The sequence below is a fragment of the Elephas maximus genome, chromosome 19 (genome assembly GCF_024166365.1).
Source record: "Elephas maximus indicus isolate mEleMax1 chromosome 19, mEleMax1 primary haplotype, whole genome shotgun sequence".
Lineage (NCBI taxonomy): Eukaryota > Metazoa > Chordata > Mammalia > Proboscidea > Elephantidae > Elephas > Elephas maximus.
The window spans coordinates 34,934,329-34,957,622 of NC_064837.1; the positions used below are offsets into that span (position 1 = coordinate 34,934,329).

Genomic DNA, 23,294 nt, shown 5'->3' on the forward strand with positions numbered 1-23,294 from the left:
TGTCTTGTTTACAAAGGCGCAATTGCAGGAGAAAGACATCAAGCTTTGTAAAGTTGTTGTTGTTGTTAGGTGCCGTCGAGTCAGTTCCAACTCATAGTGACCCTATGCACAACAGAACGAAACACTGCCCGGTCCTGCGCCATCCTCAATCGTTGTTATGCTTGAGCTCATTGTTGCAGCCACTGTGTCAGTCCATCCTGTTGAGGGTCTTCCTCTTTCCCGCTGACCCTGTACTCTGCCAAGCATGATGTCCTTCTCCAGGGACTGATCCCTCCTGACAACATGTCCAAAGTATGTCAGATGCAGTCTCGCCATCCTTGCCTCTAAGGAGCATTCTGGCCACACTTCTTCCAAGACAGATTTGTTCGTTCTTTTGGCAGTCCATGGTATATTCAGTATTCTTCGCCAACACCAACACAACAATTCAAAGGTGTCAGCTCTTCTTCGGTCTTCCTTATTCATTGAAGTTGTCAAGGATTTCATTTTACTTGGATCCACAATCAACAGCCATGGAAGCAGCAGTCAAGGAATCAAAAGACGCGTTGCATTGGGTAAATCTGCTGCAAAGGACCTCTTCAAAGTGTTGAAGAGCAAAGGTGTCACCCTGAAGACTAAGGTGCGCCTGACCGAAGCCATGGTATTTTCAATCGCATCATATGCATGTGAAAGCTGGAGAATGAATAAGGAAGACTGAAGAAGAGTTGTAGAGGGTTGCAAAAAAAGAGCGAGACCCTCAATGAGATGGATTGACACAGTGGCTCAAACATAGCAACGAGGATGGTACAGGGTGGGGCAATGTTTTGTTCTGTTATACATAAGGTTGCTATGAGTCGGAGCCAATTCCATGGCACCTAATAACAAAAAACTGAATTTGGAGGAGCACTTATCTGCCACTTGTCAGTTGTGGGTGTCAGTTTCCATATTTCTAATGTACAAGTCAGTGGCATATAGTGTATTCACAATATTGTACAACCAACAGCTCTAGTTCCAAGACCAAAAGTAATTTTCAGTGAAAGAAGTTTTCAATCCTCGATTAATCTTCCTAAATTATATCTTTGTCCATGGCTCATAGGGTTAAAAAAAAAAAATTGCTGCTGCCCACTAAAAATGCCTGGTATTCAATGACTTCCTCCTAGATTATTGCTAATTTTCTACATGTGCACTCTAGGTTGGGTTAAGTGTAATAAATAGATGTTTGCAACAAATCAGAAAAGGAAAACTAGCTTAAAATTAAGAATTCAGTTCATGCCCTTTGCCTCACACTTTCAATTCTTTCGATCTTTAAACATTTCTTCTGCCAGAAATTTGTAGAAAGCAGACCCTAGTTACAGGAAAGCTTTTTCACCTTTTCCTTAGTTCCCATGGCAACAGCTAAACTCAAATCGCAAGATCTGAAGGGTGCGGTGGGGTGTGGGTCTGAAATCTTCAGTCTGTGGCCCCACACCCTCTTCAGATGGGAAAGGACACCTCTCTTTAGGCTTCAGAATCTGGTGCTTTCCAACTTCTTTTGGTGCAGTAGGTGGGGCCCAACCAAACCCATTGCCCATCCAGTCCATTACGATTCACAATGACCCTATAGGACAGAGTAGAACTGCTCTCATGGGGTTTCCAAGGATATAACCTTCATGGAAGCAGACTGTCACATCTTTCTACCACATAGAGCGGCTGGTGGGTTCAAATCACAGACCTTTTCAAATCAGTTACCAGCCTAGTACTCTTACCACTGCGCCACCAGGGCTCCATGTAGGTGGGGCAGAAGTCTTAAAAACCTTAGGACTTCGCGTCCCAGAGAAGATCATTAGCTACAAATCTGCCCCAGGGTTTCTCAAAATGCAGCCACAGAGCACCTACAGCTAAATCATCGGGAGTGTTGGTTGAAAATCCGGATTTCCTGGTCCCACAACCCTAGAATCACGGATCCGAATGTTTAGGGGTGTGGCTCCGGAGCCCGCGAGTTTTTCCATCACTTCATTTTTTCAGCTGGATCCCATCTTTGGCGCTCAACAGTTTGAGACCCACGGAGCACCGCCCCTCTGGGGGGCGGGGCGCGACAAACTGCCACGCCCCCGGCTGGCCGCGCCCTGGGGCCCAGGCACGCAACCCTGCAGCAGCTAGCCGTCAACTCTCGTGTGCGTCCGCAAACCGCGGGAACTAAGCACCCGCCTCTCTTCGCCTCCCCGCCCATACCGGCTAGTGCGCATGCGCGCCGCTCCACCCCGTGCGGCCGCGCCTGCAGCTGCCCTGGTTACGGTTGGTGTTTGCGAATTCCTTGCGGCGATTTCTTCGCTTGAGACTAGCGCCGCCATGCTCTAGCCGCGGTTCGATACGCGCGCGCCCGCGTCACGTGGGCCGAGGTTCACTCGCTGTCTCTGGCGGGCGGCTGAGCCAGAAAGAAGGAGCTGTCGCTACCGCTCGCCCTCCCCCTGCGCCCCGGGGCAGGCGCGCGAATAAAAATGGCGAAGTGGGGGTAGCCGGCGCCGAACCCGGAGCTATGGGGCGCGCAGCTGGGGCGGTCGTAGGAGCCTCCTGACGTGGGCGTCGGGCTGTTCTCCGCGGCGGATCTGACCTGGCGACCTCGGGCCGGTGCCTAACAGGTCAAACCACGGACTCCGCGGGTCTCCGAGGGCCCCACCGAGAGCCGGAGGCAATGGACGAACAGAGCGTGGAGGTGAGGGGCTTTGAGGAGGGTGGTGGTTGGTCTGTCCCCGCCATCGGATGAGCGTTCTGGATTCCAGTGTGTACCCCGCTGCTGCTGCTTAGGAGAGGGCTGGCCCGGTGCGAAGGGGCGGTACTCGTTCTGCAGCCCTCCGGATGCCTTAAGCTCAGACCTTTCTGCAGTCAGGTGGTGCGTATCCTGGCGTTTTCAAGGATGCCTTGGCACTGGTGTTCAGCCCTACAGGGTATTGGCAAACTACAGCCTGTGCAGAGCAAAATTGCAGATTCATCAGATGGACTGGCCACCGGTTCTTGGGAGTACTAGTTCATGCATGGATCCAAATCTTCCGAATGGATAATCACCTTTCCACCTCAGCGGTACATTTTGCAGACTCTTCTGCCCTTCCTTGATTGAGTGAGGATATATTCGTACTATCCAATTTGTAGTTTTTAGGGCAAACTATTCTGTTTATATCTGACTCTCCAGTTAAGTAGTGATTTCAAATGGTTCGAATATTTAAAAAAGGCCAGAAATATTAAGATTCCGTTTATCTAACATAGTTATATGTAGACCTTGCCCATTTTTAATCTTCCGAATACAAAGATAACTAAATCCTTGTTTTTAAGTAACGTCAACTCTGTGCCTAGGCGCTCTGAAGCCAGTAGACTGCCCACTTGAGACTAGTTCACCCAACGGTCTTATTGTCCACCCTGCAGCCAGTTACAGAATCTGAATCTCACAGGTTCTTTTCAGGCCTGCAGAGTCATGATTGCATTCATGAGTAATTTTCTTGTTAATTTCTCACGTGAAAGTATTATGAAGCGTTTGTGAACTCACCTTGGTTATAGAAGGGTTTAATGTTCCTGGAGTGGAGTAAAAATAAATGTCAAAAAAAAAAAAAAACCAAAATGTAATTAAAGTGCATTTAATTATATCTGTTTTCTTTTTATAACTTAAGTTACTTCCTGCGTTGGTCTGAGGCTTGCAAAGATAATACTGTTTCTTCAGATTATATAACTTTTTGTTTTCCTTTTTAAAGCCTCAAAACTGCCACCAAAATTTTCGATAGGGTCAGAATCTCAGGCTCAAATAAGTAGCTAGTTGGTTGCAGCATCAGGGCAGAAATTTGTGTTTCTCCATTATGAGTTGGCTTCTTTCTCGAACAGAGTACACTGCCCCCTTAGGATAAGTGTCTTAAAAAGGCTTTCTTTTTTTTGAAATTATATAAGTCATTTATCCCCTTTGGTAAAATTGCAGAATAAGTAAGGCGGTTGTGTTGTGCATTCAGTCATATAGGCTGCTTTTTTCCTGTGTTTTTATGTGTCATTAAATAACTTGAGAAATATTACTTGTAACTGTATCATATTCCATGTATAACTGCCATAATTTACTTAATCAGTACTCTGATGTTTCGACATTTGGGCCATAGCCAGATTTTTACCGTTATAATTAATGTTTCAGTGAAAATATTTATGCATGAATCTATGTTTGCATTTTATATCCTTGCTTTAGAATAGAATTATTGTGAAGCTTGCAAAAAAAAAAGGAAGCACTTTTTCCAGGAGATGTTCTAGGATACCCTGGACCTTGACTAACCAAACCCTGATGTGGAATATAGTAAAGTCTGAGATGTTATTAGTCTGAAATATATAAATGTTCAGTGAATTATTCTAAGTATGCTTTTTACTTCTGATTCAGTAGCCTAATCTGGTGGACCTACATCTTTTATTATTGTCAGAGCATTGCTGAGGTTTTCCGATGTTTCATTTGTATGGAGAAGTTGAGGGATGCACGCCTGTGTCCTCATTGTTCCAAGCTTTGTTGTTTCAGCTGTATCAGGGTAAGTTGTATTTCTTTTTTCACATGCATTTAACGTATATATAGGAAATATTGTAAAAATTAACCTTTTTCCTTCTTTTATATTTGTGCCCTTTTTAAATGTTTCTTGAGCAGAATGTTCCTTAATAGGAACACCATCAATGTGTATTGCTTAGCGCTATGGAGATGAGTAAACATCAGGCGATAACACAGCCGTGAAATGTCCGCGATACCTAGGTACCTCTGGAACCTAAAAGCCCACCAAGATTTTAATATATTTATGTTATTAAATTCACTGCACATTTAACAAATATTAAGTGCTCACATTGTGCTTGGGGTTATTTGAGGATTACTATGACAAGTGACACTCTGAAGGAGCGTAGGCCTGATTGAGAAAATGGACTTTTGTGTTCTGTTGAGGTGTGTGTAGTTTCATAGAAGAGGCACCAACAAAATGCTGCAGGGCTCAGAAGAGGGGGAGTTTTTACATATTTGGGGAAGAGGGAGAAAGTGGGTATTCAAAGATAAAGAATAAAATCGGATAGTTAGAAGAAACATTAGAGATAAATGTAATCCAGTGATTTTAAAATATAAAACTAGGTGAACCTCTCAAACAAAATTATCAGGAAGCACAAGATGTAAAACAGAAGAACCTATTACTGTTGAAGGTTGTGGGGGGGGGGGGCGGCGGTCCAACAGCACATTTGCAGAGCACAACTGAAAACTGCCCTGCCATTACTCTTAGCAGATTATTTTCTTCATTGAGAAAATCAAAGCCATCTTATATGGCCCTTCACCTCAGAATTTCTCTGTGATCTTTATTCCTGCTTAAAACAGACAGACAAAAAAACCTAAACCCGTTGCCGTGGAGTGGATTCTGACTCATAGCAAATCTGTAGGACTGAGTAGAAGTGCCTCATAGGGTTTCCAAGGCTGTAATCATTATGGGAGCAGACTGCCACATATCTTTCTCCGGTGGAGCTGCTGGTGGGTTCAGACTGCCACCCTTTTGGTTAGCAGCTGAGCGCTTAACCAGTGCACCATTAGGACTTCGTGTTTTTGCTTGAGGAAGATAAATATCATTTTGACAAGGAGTCTTGTTTGCAACACATGGGTTAAATAATTTTTCTGGTCACACAGCTACCAAATGGTGGAGCTGGATTTCAACCCAGGCAGTTTGAGTATAGAGCCTGAGCTCTTTACCATTTTACTGCTTGAAGAAGACCTTGGCTCCGATGCTAGTTCTCCTACATAAAAACTGGGAAACTTAAGCTTTTTTAGCTGTGTTTTCTCAGCTGTAGAATTCAGACAAACAAGCTCTGTCTCCCAGGTTATGGCATTAAATAAGCTAAAAAGTAACTCGAAAACTGTGAAGTACTATTCACTTTAAAGTTTTGTAAAGTAAGGGATTGTATTCTTTTGTTAAATAGCAACTTAATACACATAGCATTATTATCTACATGTTCTAAATGGTGAAACTGAAGCTCAGAGGTGAATTGGCGTCCATGGATGGTCCATGGATGTAGTTGTTTAAGTCGTGGAGTCTAGATGTGGATTCAGCTCTTGATGAAGGTGGGTTATTACCCTATATCTCATTGATACTTTGTTTCTTCATTGTTACCTCTTCTTGGTCCCGCCCCTTAAATTCTTAGATATTGCTGGTGGTGTTCTCTTTTCGCTGAGATTTCTGGGAAAATTCATCTACTTTGGAAATCTGATTTACTTGAGTAGCTTCAGGTGTCATGTTTGCAGGTGGCTCCCAAATCAGTTCCTTAACTTTGAGTTTAGATGTCTTTTCTGATTGTCCTTTCAGCATCATGAACTCTGGTGCAGACCGTTATCTCAAACTGACTCTGACTTCTTTTTGTTCTGGTCTCCAGTCAGTCACTCAGACTTGAAATCTCTTATACCAGTGATTTACTAAGTCCTGCCACTTTTATCTTTTAGTGTCACTTATAGCTTTTCACGGAGTCCCTGAGTGGCACAAATGGTTAACGTGCTCAGCTGTTAGCCAAAAGGTTGGCTGTTCAAGTCTAAACAGAGGCCCATCGGAAGAAAGGCCTGCTGATCTATTTCAGAAAAATCAGCCACTGAAAACACTGTGGAGCACAGTTCTGCTTTAATACATGTGGGGTTACCATGAGTTGGAATTGACTGAATGGCAACTGATTTGATTTATATCTGTTCACTGCCTTTCCATTTCTATTGTTACCATCCTAATACAGAAATTTTCTTTCTCCATTTTTCTCATCCAGTTCCTTTTGACCCCTTCTTGATTGTCATCATTGGTAAAACTTTTATCTGTGTATAGTAATGGACTTTTTTTTTTTTTGCCAGCTGTCATGAATTGAATTGTGTCCCCAAAAATATGTGTCAGTTTGGCTAGGCCATAATTCCCAGTATTGTGTGATTGTCCACCATTTTGTCATCTGGTGTGGTTATCCTATGTGTTTTTAAATCCTATCTCTAAGGTGCTAATGAGGCAAGATTAGAGGCAATTATGTTAATGAAGCTGGACTCAATCTGCAAGATTAGGTTGTATTTTAAGCCAATGTCTTTTGAGATATAAAAGAGAGATCAGAGAGACATGGGACCTCATACCAACAAGAAAGTAGAGCCAGGAGCACAGGTCCTTTGGATCCAGGGTCCTTGTACTGCGAAGCTCCTAGAATAGGGGAAGATTGATGACAAGGACCTTGCTCCAGAGCTGACAGAGAGAGAAAGCCTTCCCTTGGAGCTGATGCCCTGAATTTGGACTTGTAGCTCACTACATTATAAGAGAATAAACTTCTGTTTGTTGAAGCCATCCACTTGTAGTATTTCTGTTATAGAAGCACTGGATAACCAAGACACCAGCCTTTTTTTTTATCAGATATAATCGACATAACATCTGCTCATATTTAAAGTGAACAGTTTCATAAATACCGTTGTAAAAATCATAGCCATAATCAAGATGCTGCACATATTTGTCACCCCAAAATGATTCTTTTACTCTTTTGTAATCCCTCCCTTCTGCTGTCCTATCCTCTGGCAATGACTTATCTGTTTTTTATCACTGTAGATAAGTTTGCATTGTCTGGAATTATACACAAATGGAATCATACAACATACACTCTTGTGTCTGTCTGCTTTCACTCAGCAAAATTATTTTGAGATTCATGCATGTTGTTGCATGTTCAATAGTTCATTCCTTTTCATTGCCGAGTAATACTCTGATGTGTGTATGTGACACAATTTGTGTGTATTCAGCTGCTGATGGACATTTGGTTTGCCTTCAGTTTTTGGCTGTTACAGACAAAATTGTTATCAACATTTGTGCACAAATCTTTGAATGGACGTATGCTTTTTTTTCTCTTGGGTAAATACTTAGAAGAGGAATGTCTGGATCATATGATAGGTGTGTGTTTAACATTTTTAAGAAATTGCAAAACTGTTTTCTAAAATGATTGTATCATTTTACATTCTCACCAGCAGTGTGTAAGGGTTCCAGCTCCTTTACATTCTTGACAGCGCTTGGTTTGATAAGTCTTTGGAATTTTAGACATTCTCATAGGTGTGTAGTGGTATCTTATTGTGGTTTTAATTTGCATTTCCCTGACAACTAATGATGTTGAGCACCTTTCTGTGGGCTGTCCACGTATTGTCTCTGGTGAAAGGTCTGTTCAGATCTTTTGTCCTTTGTAAAACTGGGTTGTTTTTCTTGTTACTAAATTTTGAGAGTTCTTTATATATTCTAGATGCAAGGCCTTTATCACATATAAGCATTGCAAATATGTCACCCAGTCTGAGGCTTGTATTGTTTCCAAGAAGCCTACTGTCCTTATCTTTGTTTCTTTCTAATGTTTTTTTTTCTCCAGCTGCTTTTAAGATTTTCTCTTTGTCACTGTATTATGGATCAATTTGTGTCCCCCAAAATACATGTTGGAATTCTAACCTCTATACCTGTGCATGTAATCCTCTTTGTTAAGTTAATTATAGCATACCTGAATAGGGTGGGTTCTGAATCTAGTCACTTATGAGTTATAAAAAGTACAGATTAGACACAGAAGCACAGACACATGGAGGAGGACTGATGCCATATGAGGATAGTTGAGGACCCAAGAAATGCTGGGGGCTACCAACAGGGAAAGAATCAATATGGCTGAGATCTTGGTTTGGACTTTTAGCCACCAAGACTGTGAGAAAATAAATTTCTGCTCTTTAAAGCTATCCACTTGCGGTATTTGTGTTGCAGCAGCACTGACAAACTAAGACACACTGGTTTTGAGCAGTTTCATTATAATGTTCTTTGCCATAGTTTTTTGCATTGTTCTTGTGTTTGGGGCTTGTTGAGCTTAGATCTGTTGGTTTACAGGTTTCAGCAAATTTGGAAAATTATAGGCCATTATTTCTTCGCATTTTTTTCATTCCTTTTTTCCTCCCCTCCCCCACTTTGAAGGACTTCAACGTATGTTAGACTGTTGGAAGTTGTCACACGGCTCATGATGCTCTGTTAGTTTTTTTTGTTATCTCCTTGATTTTAGGTAGTTTCTATTGCTGTGTCTTCAAGGTCGTTAATCTGCAATGTTTAATGTACCATTAATTTGTACAGAGTATATTTTTTCATCTCAGATATTGTAATTTTCTTCTCTAGAAGTTTGATTTGGCTCTTATAGTTTCCATGTCTGTTTAACTATTTGAACATATGGAATACAGTTATAATAGCTCTTTCAATATGCTTTTCTGCTCATTCTAACATCTATGTCAATTCTGGGTCTATTTCAATTAATTGAAGGTCCAGTCATCCATAGCTGCTGTTTGCTTTAGTTTTACTATGTATGGGCATCATTTCTTGCTTAGTTTTCCTTATAAGACAGCTGTTTGAGATCAGTTTGTTGTTAGAGGATATTTTTTCCGAGTATGACTATCAACTACTGTTTGTTAGACTTTAGAGCATATTATTGAATTCTTATAATAGCTGTTATTACGCCCTTTATATATACGAGGAGACTGAACTTCAGAGAGGTTGATTAATTTGACCGTAGATGCAGAGAAGGAAGTAGAAGAGCCTAGATAAGACCCTTGAACCATTTCAGGAGAGCTGTGTTCGCACCTTGGAGTTGTGGGCACAGCCTTGATACTACAGCTGTTTTTCCTTTTATCAAAATTTTAGAAGTTTTCTGTCTTCTGAAGAGAAAATACAGTTAAGGAGAGATAGAATTTATCTACAAGGTAAAGTGATTTCGTTATTTAGTACAACGCAAAAAACAGATACAGTTTCTCTAGCAAATGTCATAAACTCCCAGAGAAGTGAGTCCGTTTGAACCTTTCATACAGTGTTGCGGGTGAGGATACTCAATACATGTCTTCCATTGTCATACTCTGATTATGTTGCCAAAGAAATAGAAGGGATTTCACAGATACTTATGTATTTAATAAATTTCAAAACCAGCGTTATTTAACATTGGAAATAGTGTGAAATAAATATTGAACCCATGATACTGTAAGATTTTGAACTGGTGTAGTTTTGTTTCTTAAAGAAATTATTTTCTTCCTCAAAGTTGGTATTCTTTTTTTTTTTTTTAAACCTTCTTTGGTCTTCCATTACACTCCCATAGTAACTTTATGTACCATCTGATTTTTTTAGTTTTGCATTGAAGAGAATGTAGATATGTAGTTCTTATTGTAATTACCCGTTCTTATAACTTTTGGGAAATGAACAAAGGGACTGATGACAAATATGTGTTTTCACTACTTCTCTCTTCCTAATTGATACACTGTGAGAAGGGGAATGTGGGAACTTGTATAGTGGTTTACTGCAAAACAGTTCCTTAAGACTCTTTGATGCATCCTATTGTTAGGTCTGTATAGTGTGCCTCATAATGTACTTGACAGTAGGGAATATGAGAAATTTTGTATACTTTAACATGACATCTAAGGTCCTTCATGATCTGCCTGCTGGGGGCTCTGCAGTTTTGTACCATTTGAAGAAAATTTTCTTCCTTAATGAATTCCCTCCTAATTACTACCTGTTTTTCTGTTTCCTGTCATAGCTAAAACTATTTGAATGTGTTGTCCCTGCTCCATCTCTCTATACCCTCACTTTCTAATCACTCTTCAACCCATTCTAATTTGACTTGTGTTCTAGCCACACTGCTAAAATAGCTCTTGCAAGGTCATGACCTCTATTTTGCTAAATCAAATAAATACTTCTTTGGCCTCAACATACCTACCAGGCTGAGAGCACTCAGCACAAATGACCTACCTCCTCTTTCTTGAAACACTTGATTATAATCTCTAGGTTTTCCTGCTATGAAGTACTAACTACGCTTTCTCTGTTTCCACACTTCTAAATTTTGGAGTGCCCCAGGGCTGGGCCCTGGACGCTCCATTTTATAATAACCGTGCTGTCTTCCTCGTAATCTCATGGTTTTAGGGCTTTAAACACTACCTGTAGGCTCATAACTTACAGACTTGCCTTTTTTGCTTCACATCTCCCCTGCCTACAGACTCAGATATCCAGCTGACTGCTTGACATCCCCATTTGGATTTGTAGTAGGCATCTCAAGTTTAACATGTCTGTAAGCAAAGTTTTTATTTTACTTCCCATATCTATTTCTCTTCTAGTCATTTTTTATCTTAGAACCCAGTTTTTCATTCAGAAGCATAAGTGCCAACCTTGATTCTTCCTTTTTCCTCACATGCAGTTCATCAGCACAGCCCAACACTTTTACCTCCAAATTATCTGTTGAATCAGTCTAACTTGTGAAAGTCTTAAACCAGTGCCTGGCATATAGGAAGTGCTCGATAAATGTTAGGTATTATTTTACAGTCGGCCCTCTATCTGTGAGTTCTGCATCTGCAGATTTAGCCAACTGCAGATTGAAAATATGTGGGGAAAAAAAAGTTCCAAAAAGTAAAACCTGAATTTGCCACACACCGAGCACTACGCTGAATGCGTGCTGATGAAGAGATACGTAGACATACCTTGCTGTAGCCTTCTGCCGTTTCACAGATCCTCAGCCTCTTTCCAGCACTCGTTGTTTGAGCAGTACTTGCCTCGCATCTCCTTCATTGCCTACTTGGGTTGTGTGCACCCTTTGTTTCTGTGAAAAATGGCTCCTAAAAAGCATCGAAGTGGTCAGAGTAATCCCTTAGAGGCTACATTTGAGGAGGTCGAGGAGAGTGAGAGGACGGCGTTTAAGGCTAGTAAGGGATGGCTGGCTAGCTCTGTAAAGTGGTACAGCCTCAAGATCACTGGCAAATTGGCATCGTTGTTGCCCAGGCAGGATCAGCATTCCCAGAAGAGCTCAAGAAACTCATAGAAGAGAAAGGCTACTTTCCAGAGCAAGTCTTCAATTGTAACGAAACAACTATTTACATAGCATTTATGTTGTATTAGGCATTATAAGTAATCTAGAGATGACTTGAAGTATATGAGAGGGTGTGCATAGGTTATATGCAAACACTACATCATTTTATATAAGGAACTTGAGCATCTGTGGATCTTGGTATCCATGGGAGACCTGGAACCAATTCCCGCAGATACCGAGAGACAACTGTATACCTTTAGATTATTTTATATGCTGAGTATATGCTAACTGCTTCTCTCTAACCCTTACACCAGTATTGTCACATAGGTATTTTTGTTCTTATATTGCATATAAGGAACTTAGACTCAGCTGCTAAAATGGCCATATTTATTTTGATTATGGAACACAAGGTAAAAATAGCACATTTGGAGAAGGGAAAGATGGCTGTAGTCTGGGATACACAGGGAGGTTTTATGGACGTAATTAGTGGACATTTCCATGGGACAGGACAAGGAGGGAGAGACTGTATGAGCAAATATACAAACATGATGCTTAAAGTGGTATATATTGCAGCAACAAGCTTGGGTTGACTAAGGATAAGTAAACCAAACCAAACCCATTGCTGTTGAGTCGATTCCAAATCTTAGTGACCTTATAGGGCAGAGCAGAACTGCTGCATAAGGTTTCCAAGGAGTGCCTGGTAGATTCAAGCTGCCGGCCTTTTGTTTAGCTGCTGTAGCTCTTAACCACTGTACTGCCAGGGCTCCTTGACTAGAGATGGGAAACATATTTAAAAAAATACAGTATGGCCACTCCCTAAAATGGTCCCAACCTTTACAGAATTTATAGTCTAGCAGAGCAGGGGAGATAAACCAATAAATCATTATAGTCGAGTGTTAGAAGCACAATGAAGGGGGGGAAGTACAGGTTGCTGTGGTAGAGCATGGCAAAAACCAAAAACCAAACCCTCTGCCATCGAATCGATTTCGACTTACAGCAGTGGAATCTAAAATGAAATGGTCTGCAGAGAGTCAGACAAAGCTTCCTGGGAGAAGTGACATATACCCTGAAATCTGAAGGATAGCCAGAGTAACCCAGGTGAAGAGAGGTGATGAAGACTATCTATCCCAGCGAGAGAGAGGAAAATTTTTTTTTTTTAATAATTTTTATTGTGCTTTAAGTGCAAGTTTACAAATCAAGTCAGTCTCTCACATATAAACTTATATACACCTTACTACATACTCCCACTTATTTTTCCCCTCATGAGTCAGCCCGCTCCCTCCTTCTAGTCTCTCCTTTCGTGACTTTTGCCAGTTTCTAACCCCATCTACCCTCCCATCTCCCCTCTAGACAGGAGATGCCAGCATAGTCTCAAGTGTCCACCTGATACAAGTAGCTCACTCCTCATCAGCATATCCAGAGAGAGGAAAATATTTTTAAAGGCTTAACCTTGCTATGTTATAGGGTGAGGCAGGAGCTGAGGCTGTTGAAGCAAGGGCTGTGGCCAGTTCTGGAGGGGAACTTTGACTAGCAGAAGAGTGGCATGGTCAGAGCAGTGTTTCAGGGAAGAACCCTGACTTAAATCTCATTTTTGCATAGGGAACAAAGGAAATAATGTTCAAGGGTATTAAGAATGGAGGAATCCTTTATCCATCTGCTTTGTCGTCCATTGTGTGTTTTCTTTGCTGAGAAGTACCTTTTCCTGTGATCTTTAATCCTGTTGTCCTTTAAGATTTCCTTGGGAGTTTTATTTCTGAGTTAATTATTTGACTTCAGGTAAAAGTTCATGTTCTTTTAGAGAAGTAGGAAGGGATAAACAGAAATAACAGATTGGGAGTACGTGGTGAAAATCTGTATAATTAGTTATTTACCTGTGAACCTATTTGCCAGACAATAAAAACATAAACTCTTTAACCATAGAGCGGCTTTTTTTTTTTTCCCTCCCAGAAAGGTATTTAGAAAGCCTTAGCATCTCCTTTATATATGATGTAAAACTGTTTCATAGCCAGTGGTAATTTAAAGGATTAAATTAATAAAATTTGGGGTTTAGTAGAGTGTTATTCTCTTCTAAAATCAGTATTAGATGAGGAAACCATTATGTAGATGTTAAGGTTACCAAACTGTAAAACTCAAAAGGTTTAACAAGATTTTGCTGTGTTGCTCATTCATATTTTAGCTCTAATTTATATCCTCTTAATGTGTGTACTGTATAATTAGTGTGCTTACTTAAAAAGGAATTCAGAGTACCTTAAGCTTCCTCAGGGATGTTGTGGTAGGTTAGTTGGCAGTTCGTATTCACCCAGTAGCTCTGTGGGAGAAAGACCTATTGATCTGTTCCTGTAAAGATTATTACTACTACTACCTCTTCCCATCGAGTCCATTCCAACTCACTCTATAGGACAGAGTAGAACTGTCCTGTAGGATTTCCTAGGCTGTAATCTTTACGGGGGCCCTGTTGGCACAGTGGCTAAAGCACTTGGCTGCTAACCAGAAGGTTGGCAGTTTGAACCCACTAGCCGCTCGATGGGAGAAAGATGTGGCAGTCTGTTTTCATAAAGATTTACAGTCTTGGAAAAGGACAATTATTGTAGGAGACTACTATTATAAGAATTCGAAAAATAGTTTAAACAGAGAAGAAAATATTCTTTGATGGTTATGAGAGTGGGGAGGGAGGGAGGGAAGGAAAGGGGTTTTCACTAATTAGATAGTAGATAAGAACTATTTTAGGGGAAGGAAAAGACAACACACAATACGGGAGAGGTCAGCACAGCTGGACTAAACCAAAAGCAAAGAAGTTTCCTGAATAAACTGAACGCTTCAAAGGCCAGCATATCAGGGGCAGGGGTTTGGGGACCATGGTTTGAGGACATCTAAGTCAATTGGCAAAATAAAATCTATTAAAACATTCTGCATCCCACTTTGGAGAGTGGCTTCTGGAGTCTTAAACGCTAGCAAGTGGCCATCTCAGATGCATCAATTGGTCTCAGCCCATCTGGAGTGAAGGAGAATGAGGTACACCAAAGACACAAGGTAATTGTGAGCTCAAGAGACAGAGAGGGCCACATAAACCAGAGACTACATTAGCCTAAGATGAGAATACAACCAATGACTGCCCTGACAGGGAACACAACAGAGAACCCCTGGGGCAGCAGGAGAGCAGTAGGATGCAGACCTCAAATTCTTGTAAAAGACCAGACTTAATGGTCTTACTCAGACTAGAAGGACTCCAGAGGTCATGGTCCCCAGACCTGCTAGCCCAAGACAGGAGCCGTTCCCAAAGCCAACTTTTCAAACAGGGCTTGGACTGGACTGTGGAATAGAAAATGATACTAGTGAAGAATGTGCTTCTTGGATCAAGTAGACACATGAAACTATGTGGGCAGCTCCTGTCTGGAGAAGAGATGAGAGGGAAGAGGGGGTCAGACGCTGACCAAATGGACACAAAAATAGAGAGTGGAGGTAAGGAGTGCGCTGTCTCATTAGAGGTTGAGCAACTAGGAGTATATAGCAAGGTGTATATAAATTTTTGTATGAGAAACTGACTTGGTTTGTAAGCTTTCACTTAAAGCAGAATAAAAATTAAAAAAAAAAAGATTTACAGTCTTGGAAACCCTATGGGGCGGTTCTGCTGTGTCCCTTCCATAGGATTACTATGAGTTGGAATCCACTTGACTGCACACCACAACAACATGAGAGAGCAGCTTCTTAACACCCTTTTTATGAGTTCTGGTCCTGTCAGGATGACAATGAGAGGGTAGACAGCAGTTTGCCTGCTATTTCTATAATTAGCTCTGTAATTAATGCAGGCGCCAGAGAGTTAAACTCATTATAAAACTCATTAGAAAAGTTAAAGGTAACTGAAATCTATTTGAAACAAAACATTAGTGTGATCCTGATTAAAAGGGGGAAGTATAGGAGAGAATTTCAGTTCTCATGGACTACAGAGTTTCTGCAGCCCTGAAGGCTGAGTAAACCCTGAAACTATCGCCCTGAGATATTCTTTTTTTTTTAATGCCTCAGGTGAAAGTTTACAATACAACGTTTAAATCTTAAGCCAAAAATACCCTCTAAAGTTTTCTTAAAACCAAATAGTTTAGCTTAATTAGTAAAAAAGGCCTGCCTTAAGCATTATACTCTTTGAAGAACTATCTATATGGGATCAAAGTGACAACAGCAAATCGAGAGATTAAATAGGAACCTTAGGGGTCAATGAGTTTATGTCAGTGGTGGAGGAACAACTCAGAAAAAGAAGGTAAGAATGGTTGCACAACTTGAAGAATGTAGTCAGTGTCACTGAATTGTACGTATGTAGAAACTGTTGAATTGGTGTATGTTTTGCTATGTATATTCTCAATAACAACAAAACAAAATTTTAGAAAATCAATGTGATGTTGAATGACATTACGTGATTAATAAGTGCTCGTTAAACTCAAACTCTCAAACTTGGAAGGTAGTTAAAATAATTGTATTTTATATATACATATTTAGAAATCAGTATAATGTTTTTAAAATGAAAATCTGAATATTTTTGCCTTCGTAGCGTTGGCTGACAGAGCAGAGAGCGCAGTGTCCTCATTGCCGGTAAGTGTTTTGCTATGATTATTCGTGAATGTGAAAGATAGTAGCATGATGGGGTCAGAGCATGACCCAGGATTTATAAAGGCAAGTTCTTTCTGCAGTCTGCTATGATTCTCTTCTTCATAAAGACGGGGGTGGGGGGGCAATCTAGCTAGATAAGGAAATGCAGACTAATTCATCTGACTTAGAGCTATGTACACTACATTATTTGATATGTAGTGTAACTTATAGAAAATCATTGTGTAACTACCGAGCTTATCTTTTATATTTAAAAAAATAATAGAAAAATGTTTCTATTTGAGAAATCTAGACAGTAGAGAGAAAATAAAAAGTCTTCTGACTCTGATAATCTCTATCCTGTCTTTTCATGATTTACTCCTTTGAGAAGAAATTGTTAGGTTTGCTATCTATTCTTCCAGATATTTTTTTTGTGTGTAATACTGCTATGTGTCTTCACACATTTATGCTTGTTCTTAAAACACACAAATGATACAATATTTTCTAGCTTGCTTTTTTCATGTAAAATCTGGTAGATATCTTTCTTTGATGGTATATACACATAAATCATTGTAAAAAAATGTTTAAATAATTACTGTAGGGATGTATGATGTTTTATTTACACCCATACTAAGAGACATTTAGGTTGTTGCCACTTTTGGTTATTTCAAATAATGATGCCAGATTGCCTAAAGAAAATGTCGTTACCATTTTGCACTTCTACAAAGAGGCATGAAAGCACCATTTCCTAACATTCTTGCTAATGCTAGATACTCTGTTTTTTGGTAATTCTGCTAAGTGAAAAATTATATCTTGTTTTTAGTGTGCATTTAAAAAACTAACTTGAATCACAGCAAAGCATTAAGTTTTTGAGTTTTACAGTTTGGTCATCTTTACATCTCCGTGCTTCTTTTTTCCTTAAGTATTTCTTAAATCTTTTGCCTATTTTTCTTTCTGTATTGTTCTCTTTTTTCATATTAACTTGTGAGATCATCGTTATCAAATAGAATTTTGTGTGATGATGGAAATGTTCTATATCTGCTCTGTCCACTATGGCGGCCACAAGCTACATGTGGCTATTAAGCCCTTGAAATGTGAGGTATGAATTTGTCTTTTATTTAGTATTAATTAATTTGAATTTTAACTTAAATAGTCACAATGTGGCTAGTGGCTCCCGTATTGAGCAGTATGGCTTTAGACTAGGGGGTTGAGAATTGAATCTAACCTGAATTGCTGGTATTTTTTTTAGGTGTACGTGGTGATAGTGTGGTGAAAATGAGTTACAAAGCATGCTTTTCATTGTGTATTTGTAATTGTTTTAATAGTAATGTGGTGTGAGTATGACAGTGAGCTCTATTTTGAGGAATGTGTTTGTTTTAGAAAAGAATCTCAAGTTGCTCAGTTAGAATATGTGTATATATTTCCCTCCCAGTGCTCCACTTCAGCTACGAGAACTCGTAAACTGTCGTTGGGCAGAAGAAGTCACACAGCAGCTTGATACGCTTCAACTCTGCAGTCTCACCAAACATGAAGAAAACGAAAAGGACAAGTATGTCCTCAGTTTCTTCGTTGAAGTGCTCCGTGGTTTTTGCTCCTAAGTACCTGCCGTGTGTTATTTTAATGACACTGTATTGGTGGTTTCCTTCTAGTTATTTATAAATATGAAAAACAAAAAACCAAACCAGTTGCTGTCGAGTCAATTCCGACTCATAGCAACCCTATAGGACAGAGTAGAACTGTCCTATAGGGTTTCCAAGGAGTGCCTCGTGGATTCAAACTGCTGAACTTGGTTAGGAGCCATAGCACTTAACCACTATGCCACCAGGGTTTCCTTATAAATATGAATTATGTACTATTTCTTAATTTTAAAATTTTATTTGAGGTTTCTATTGCGTAATATTTAAGATAGTTAATTCTTCTTATGTTTTTTTTTAGCAGACCTTTATTTAGTGCCCCCTGCCCCTCCCACCCCATACACGCGCACACACACACACACACACACAAAATACTCTCCTAGATTATGGGGCTACAAAGTCAAATGAAACATGATTTCTGCCTAACAGTTTAATGGAGGGGACACATGACAATACAGTGTGATAGGGCTTTGGTGGAGAATGCTGTGGGAGAAGAATCCTTGAGGGAAGACATGATCGAAGAATTTTGGTCATGTCTAGAGGGTTGTTTTTGGGATTCAGTTAAAGAAGGGGAGGATGTAGTAAATTAGCAATAACAGTTTTTTTTTTTTTTTTTTCAGTAAAGGAACTATATGGTTAATTGCCAAGACTTCACTCCCTGGCAATAAGAAAATAAATTAGAAGTGATTCTAGGACCCTGGAATACTTAGAAATTAAGCCATACCACTTTCTGTACATTTATAGCATGTTAAAGCAAGAGGTTAGAACTTAGGGAACGTCAGAATCAATCTGTTTCTCTTCCTTTATGTACTGAGAAAGTGGAACCATAGAAAAGAAAAAGGCTAACCATGGCGATACAGTATGTTAATGCAGAGCAAGAAATAAAACCTAGGGTTATTTTTACTACACGCTGTTCTACTTACTATTCTGGTTAAAGGAGCCCTGGTGGTATAGTGGTTAAGTGCTTGGCTGCTAACCAAAAGGTCGGTGCTTCAAACCCACTAGCTGCTTTTTGCTACTTCTAGCTTTATGGATATCTCACTAAAAATAATTGTTTAATCAGTTTATCCCCACCACCCCCCCATGTAAATAACATAGGGGAACATTTAGGATGTTATTCATCTCCTCTGGGGTGGTGGGTGTCACTATTTGGATAGACCCTTCTTCTATTAGAGCCTTTCATAAAAGGAATGGAACTGTCACAGTTCACTAATCTGCTGATCTCTTCTTTGCCTGTCAATGCCTACTGGCCCTTCTTGGGTGCATATTTATAGGCAACTGATTAAGAATTAGTTTTGGTAAATTTTATATACTGTAAAAGCTATATTTTGAATTCAGTAGTTTGGAAATCATGCTAGTTGACTTTGCAGATTTTTTTTTCTAACTTTTATTTCTGATTTGATATTTACACTAATTACCATGAAGACTATATAGTGGTTAAGAGCTATGGCTGCTAACCAAAAGATCAGCAGTTCAAATGAACCAGCTGGTCCTTGAAAACCCTATGGGGCAGTTCTACTCTGTCCTGTAGGGTTGCTATGAGTCAGAATTGACTCAGTGGCAATGGATTTGGTTTGGTATTTAGGTATTTCCTTCAGGCTCATAGCCCATCGGTGAAATGTTTTTTTAAAAAAAATGCAACTGTGTCTGCTTTATAAGCAAGAGGAAATGTAGTTTTTGAAGTTGCTCATTTTCCATGCAGATCTGATATTACATGATATGATTAACCACATCTGTCTTAGTTATTGTCAGTATTAGTCACATGTAGGAGAAGTATTTGTGCATGCACACATGCTCGTGTAGATAGGACTCGTAATGTGATTATTAAGCAGATGCCCAAAATGTGGTAGGACAGAATTTATTGTCTGTAGCGATGCTGTAGTTGTCATTTTCTAAATGGTGCCATATTTGTACTTTGTTTACAAACTAGTCTGCATTTTGTATGTGATTATAAAGTATTTATAGATGAGTGAAAATAATACTTTAAAGAAAATTTGTCTACATGGGATTCTTTAGTTTAATTCACAGAATCCATAGAATAAATTTAAGTTATATGCCTCCTGAGACATAATTGTTTAAAATTGCCTGCCCTGTTTACCCAAACTTAGGAATTATGTTTCAGTTTTAATATGTTTAATTTATAACTATTTTTTCTTTCCCACAATATACAGATGTGAAAACCACCATGAAAAACTTAGTGTATTTTGCTGGACTTGTAAGAAGTGTATCTGCCATCAGTGTGCACTTTGGGGAGGAATGGTGAGCAGAACAAATTCAGCATATTATTTTTAGTTAGAAAGCACTGGAAAAATTTTTTTTAATAATGTATTTTTTGTTGTTATTGAGAATATACACAGTAGAAATATACCAATTCACTAATTTGTACACATACAATTCAGTGACATTGATTACATTCTTTAAGTTGTGTTTCGGAATTGTTCTCTCCATTAACATAAACTCACCGCCCCTAAGTTTCCTGTCTAATCTTTCAAGTTACTGTTGTCAGTTTGATCCTACGTAGATAGCTCTTAAAAAAGCACAATGCTCAAGGCAGACTTTTTTTACTAGTTAAGCTAAACTATTGTTTGGTTTTAAGAAGACTTCAGGGGATACTTTTGGTTTAAGGATTGTCATGGATTGAATAATGTCCACCAAAATATGTGTAAACTTCTTTACGCCATGCTTCCTAGTATTGTGTGGTTGTCCTCCATTTTGTGATTGTAATTTTATGTTAAAGGAGATTAGGGTGGAATTGTAACACCTTTACTAAGGTCACATCCCAGATCCAATGTAAAGGGAGTTTCCTTGGAGTGTGGCCTGCACCACCTTTTATCTTACAAAAGATGAAAGGGAAGCAAGCAGAGGGGGGCGGATCTTATACCACCAAGAAAACAGTCCTGGCAGAGTGAGTCCTTTGGACCTGGGGTTCCTGGGGGAGAAGCTTCTAGTCCAGGGGAGAATTGATGGCAAGGACCTTCCTCCAGAGACAACAGAGAGAGAAAGTCTTCCCTTGGACCAGACACCCTGAATTTGGACTTTTAGCATGCTAGACTATGCTAAAACAAATAGACTATGCTATAACAAATTTCTCTTTGTTAACCCCATCTACTTGTGGTATTTCTGTTACAGCAGAACTAGATGACTAAGACAAGGTTTAAAGTTTATCTCAGGGCGAAATATTTTTTTGATTTAAGTAGAAATAGAATAATTAGTTTTACTCTAAATGTGTAATGAAAATTCAGTGTGTGTGCTTTATAGACGCCTCATTAAAAGTATCACACCTTCTGTTATTACAGAAGAAGCTCTTTTGGGAGGATTTGCTGTAAGATGTTCACTCCTTGTATAAATATTTTTATTTTTTACCTAAAACCTAAAAAACATATTCATTTGCAAATTCTTTGTTGTAGGATCAAGGTCTTTGAGTGAGGATCAGGTGATTTGATATCCTAGCTACAAGTTTCAATTTTGGCTTATTTAAAATGGAGCAAGAACTTAGACAATTGTTAAACAACATGTCTAGATCTTCTAAGCACAACTTTATTCATCTTTTAGGTTTTTTTCTCAATCTAATTTAACAGCAAGTTTTTTTTTTTTTCTTTTTTAAAGCATTCTATCTTTATGAATTCTAAGGCATTCAGGTTAGTTTGCCTAAGAATCAATTTTTTATTTTACCGCCATGTTCCCTTGTTTATTTAATACTTAAGTTATATGCTTACAGTAATAAGTACAGTTGGTATAAGTAGGTTTGAGAATAAACACAACAGATTCTTGGTGGGAAAGTAAGCCATAGTGGGAACAGAAGTGGGTAGGCTTCTGGGTTGCCTGTTAGCCATGAGAATTGATCATTCGCTGGGGATCAGTCAGTATGTTTTACAGAAGAATGGCGGGCAAGTTGATTGAGTAGTGGTCAGTTAAGAGAACTTTCTGTTTGAATTTGAATACTAATGTGCAAAACCAAAAAAAACCCACTGCCGAGTGGATTCCGACTCGTAGTGACCCTATAGGACAGAGTAGAACTGCCCCATAGAGTTTCCAAGGAGCGCCTAATGTGCTGACTAGAAAAAATTAAGCTTCCATAATTTGGTACTTAAATAGACAGATCTTGGAAGAGGCAATGAAAAAATTCTTTTCCATTCTTAACACACAAAAATCCACTTTCTTCAGTAATCTCTTAGAGAATGTGGCAAGGTGCTCTGAGTGAACAAGACAGTTGTAATAAGAGTGTATCTGTTACAAGAAGTCTCTTAAACTAGCAAATTAATAGTTCTGTTTACCAATCAAGAGAATTATTAATTACAATACTGAGATTAAATAGAAAACTGTTTTAGGCTGATTTTTATGAGCCTTCTATCCCTAGAGTAACGTCGTGGCATAAGAAATGGAGTTCATTGCTTTTGCTAATTGTGTACCAAGGTCTTTTCCTGAAGTGTCTTACGACTGCATTCAGGTGTGCTAGAAACTGAGGAGTCAGTGATGAACAAGGCAGATAACAAAAAACTAGTTCTGTATTGTTGATGTGATGAGAGTGAATGACTATGGGACCTGACCCTATACGCCTGAGATTAGCTCCCAAGGATATGGAAGAGTTAAGAGGTGAAGAGTGAGGGGAGGGAAGATGAGGATAAATCATTTTTGAATGAGGGAATAACATCTTCAAAGGCCTGAGCATATGCAGGAAGGCTGGTCTTGGCTGGGAGAAGAGAGGCAGATGAAGTGGTGGCAGGTGGCCTGGGTCATAGTCACGGATTTTGGTTCTTTGTAATGAATGAAGATTTATAGGTATTTTGCTGTTTTGTTAAACTGTTTTGCTAAAATTTTGAAGGAGATCCTATATAGGCCGAGTGATTTTAAGCAAATTCTGGCCACCTTTAGCAAAATAAAAGCATCCAGAACCATAAAATTTATTTTAAAATATTTACCTGTTATTAGTGTTCATAGAGTGTTACACTTGGAATATAAATGCAAATGAGATGTGTGGAAATATTCTAAAGTTACTCTTGTTAATTTAAATAGCATGGTGGACATACCTTTAAACCTTTGGCAGAAATTTATGAGCAGCATGTCACTAAAGTGAATGAAGAAGTAGCCAAACTTCGTCGGCGTCTCATGGAATTGATCAGCTTAGTTCAAGAAGTGGTAAGACTGCTACTAAAAGATCATCCCTTTTGTATTCTGTATATATATATAATAATATATATTCTGTAATATAAATCAACCAGATGTTTAAATCAAGATTTTCAGGATTTGAAAATTTGATAGGATACATCTGTAGTCGGTCAGCCTTTTACCAACTTCAAACTAGCTGAGGAGTTTGTATCC

The 23,294-nt window shown here is 39.2% G+C and overlaps 1 protein-coding gene across 3 annotated transcripts in view; it reads left to right on the forward strand.

Moving 5' to 3' along the window:
• The first annotated feature begins 2,191 nt into the window (after nucleotides 1-2,191).
• Nucleotides 2,192-23,294, forward strand: part of TRIM37 (tripartite motif containing 37) — a 137,621-nt gene continuing 116,518 nt past the window's right edge. For all 3 annotated transcript variants that reach the window (XM_049861205.1, XM_049861206.1, XM_049861204.1), the window contains exons 1-6: nucleotides 2,192-2,668; nucleotides 4,395-4,496; nucleotides 16,307-16,347; nucleotides 17,774-17,890; nucleotides 20,147-20,234; nucleotides 22,989-23,111. In XM_049861205.1, coding sequence (XP_049717162.1) covers nucleotides 2,648-2,668; nucleotides 4,395-4,496; nucleotides 16,307-16,347; nucleotides 17,774-17,890; nucleotides 20,147-20,234; nucleotides 22,989-23,111 — 492 coding nt within the window. In that variant the 5' untranslated portion in view covers nucleotides 2,192-2,647. The remainder of the gene's footprint in view (nucleotides 2,669-4,394; nucleotides 4,497-16,306; nucleotides 16,348-17,773; nucleotides 17,891-20,146; nucleotides 20,235-22,988; nucleotides 23,112-23,294) is intronic.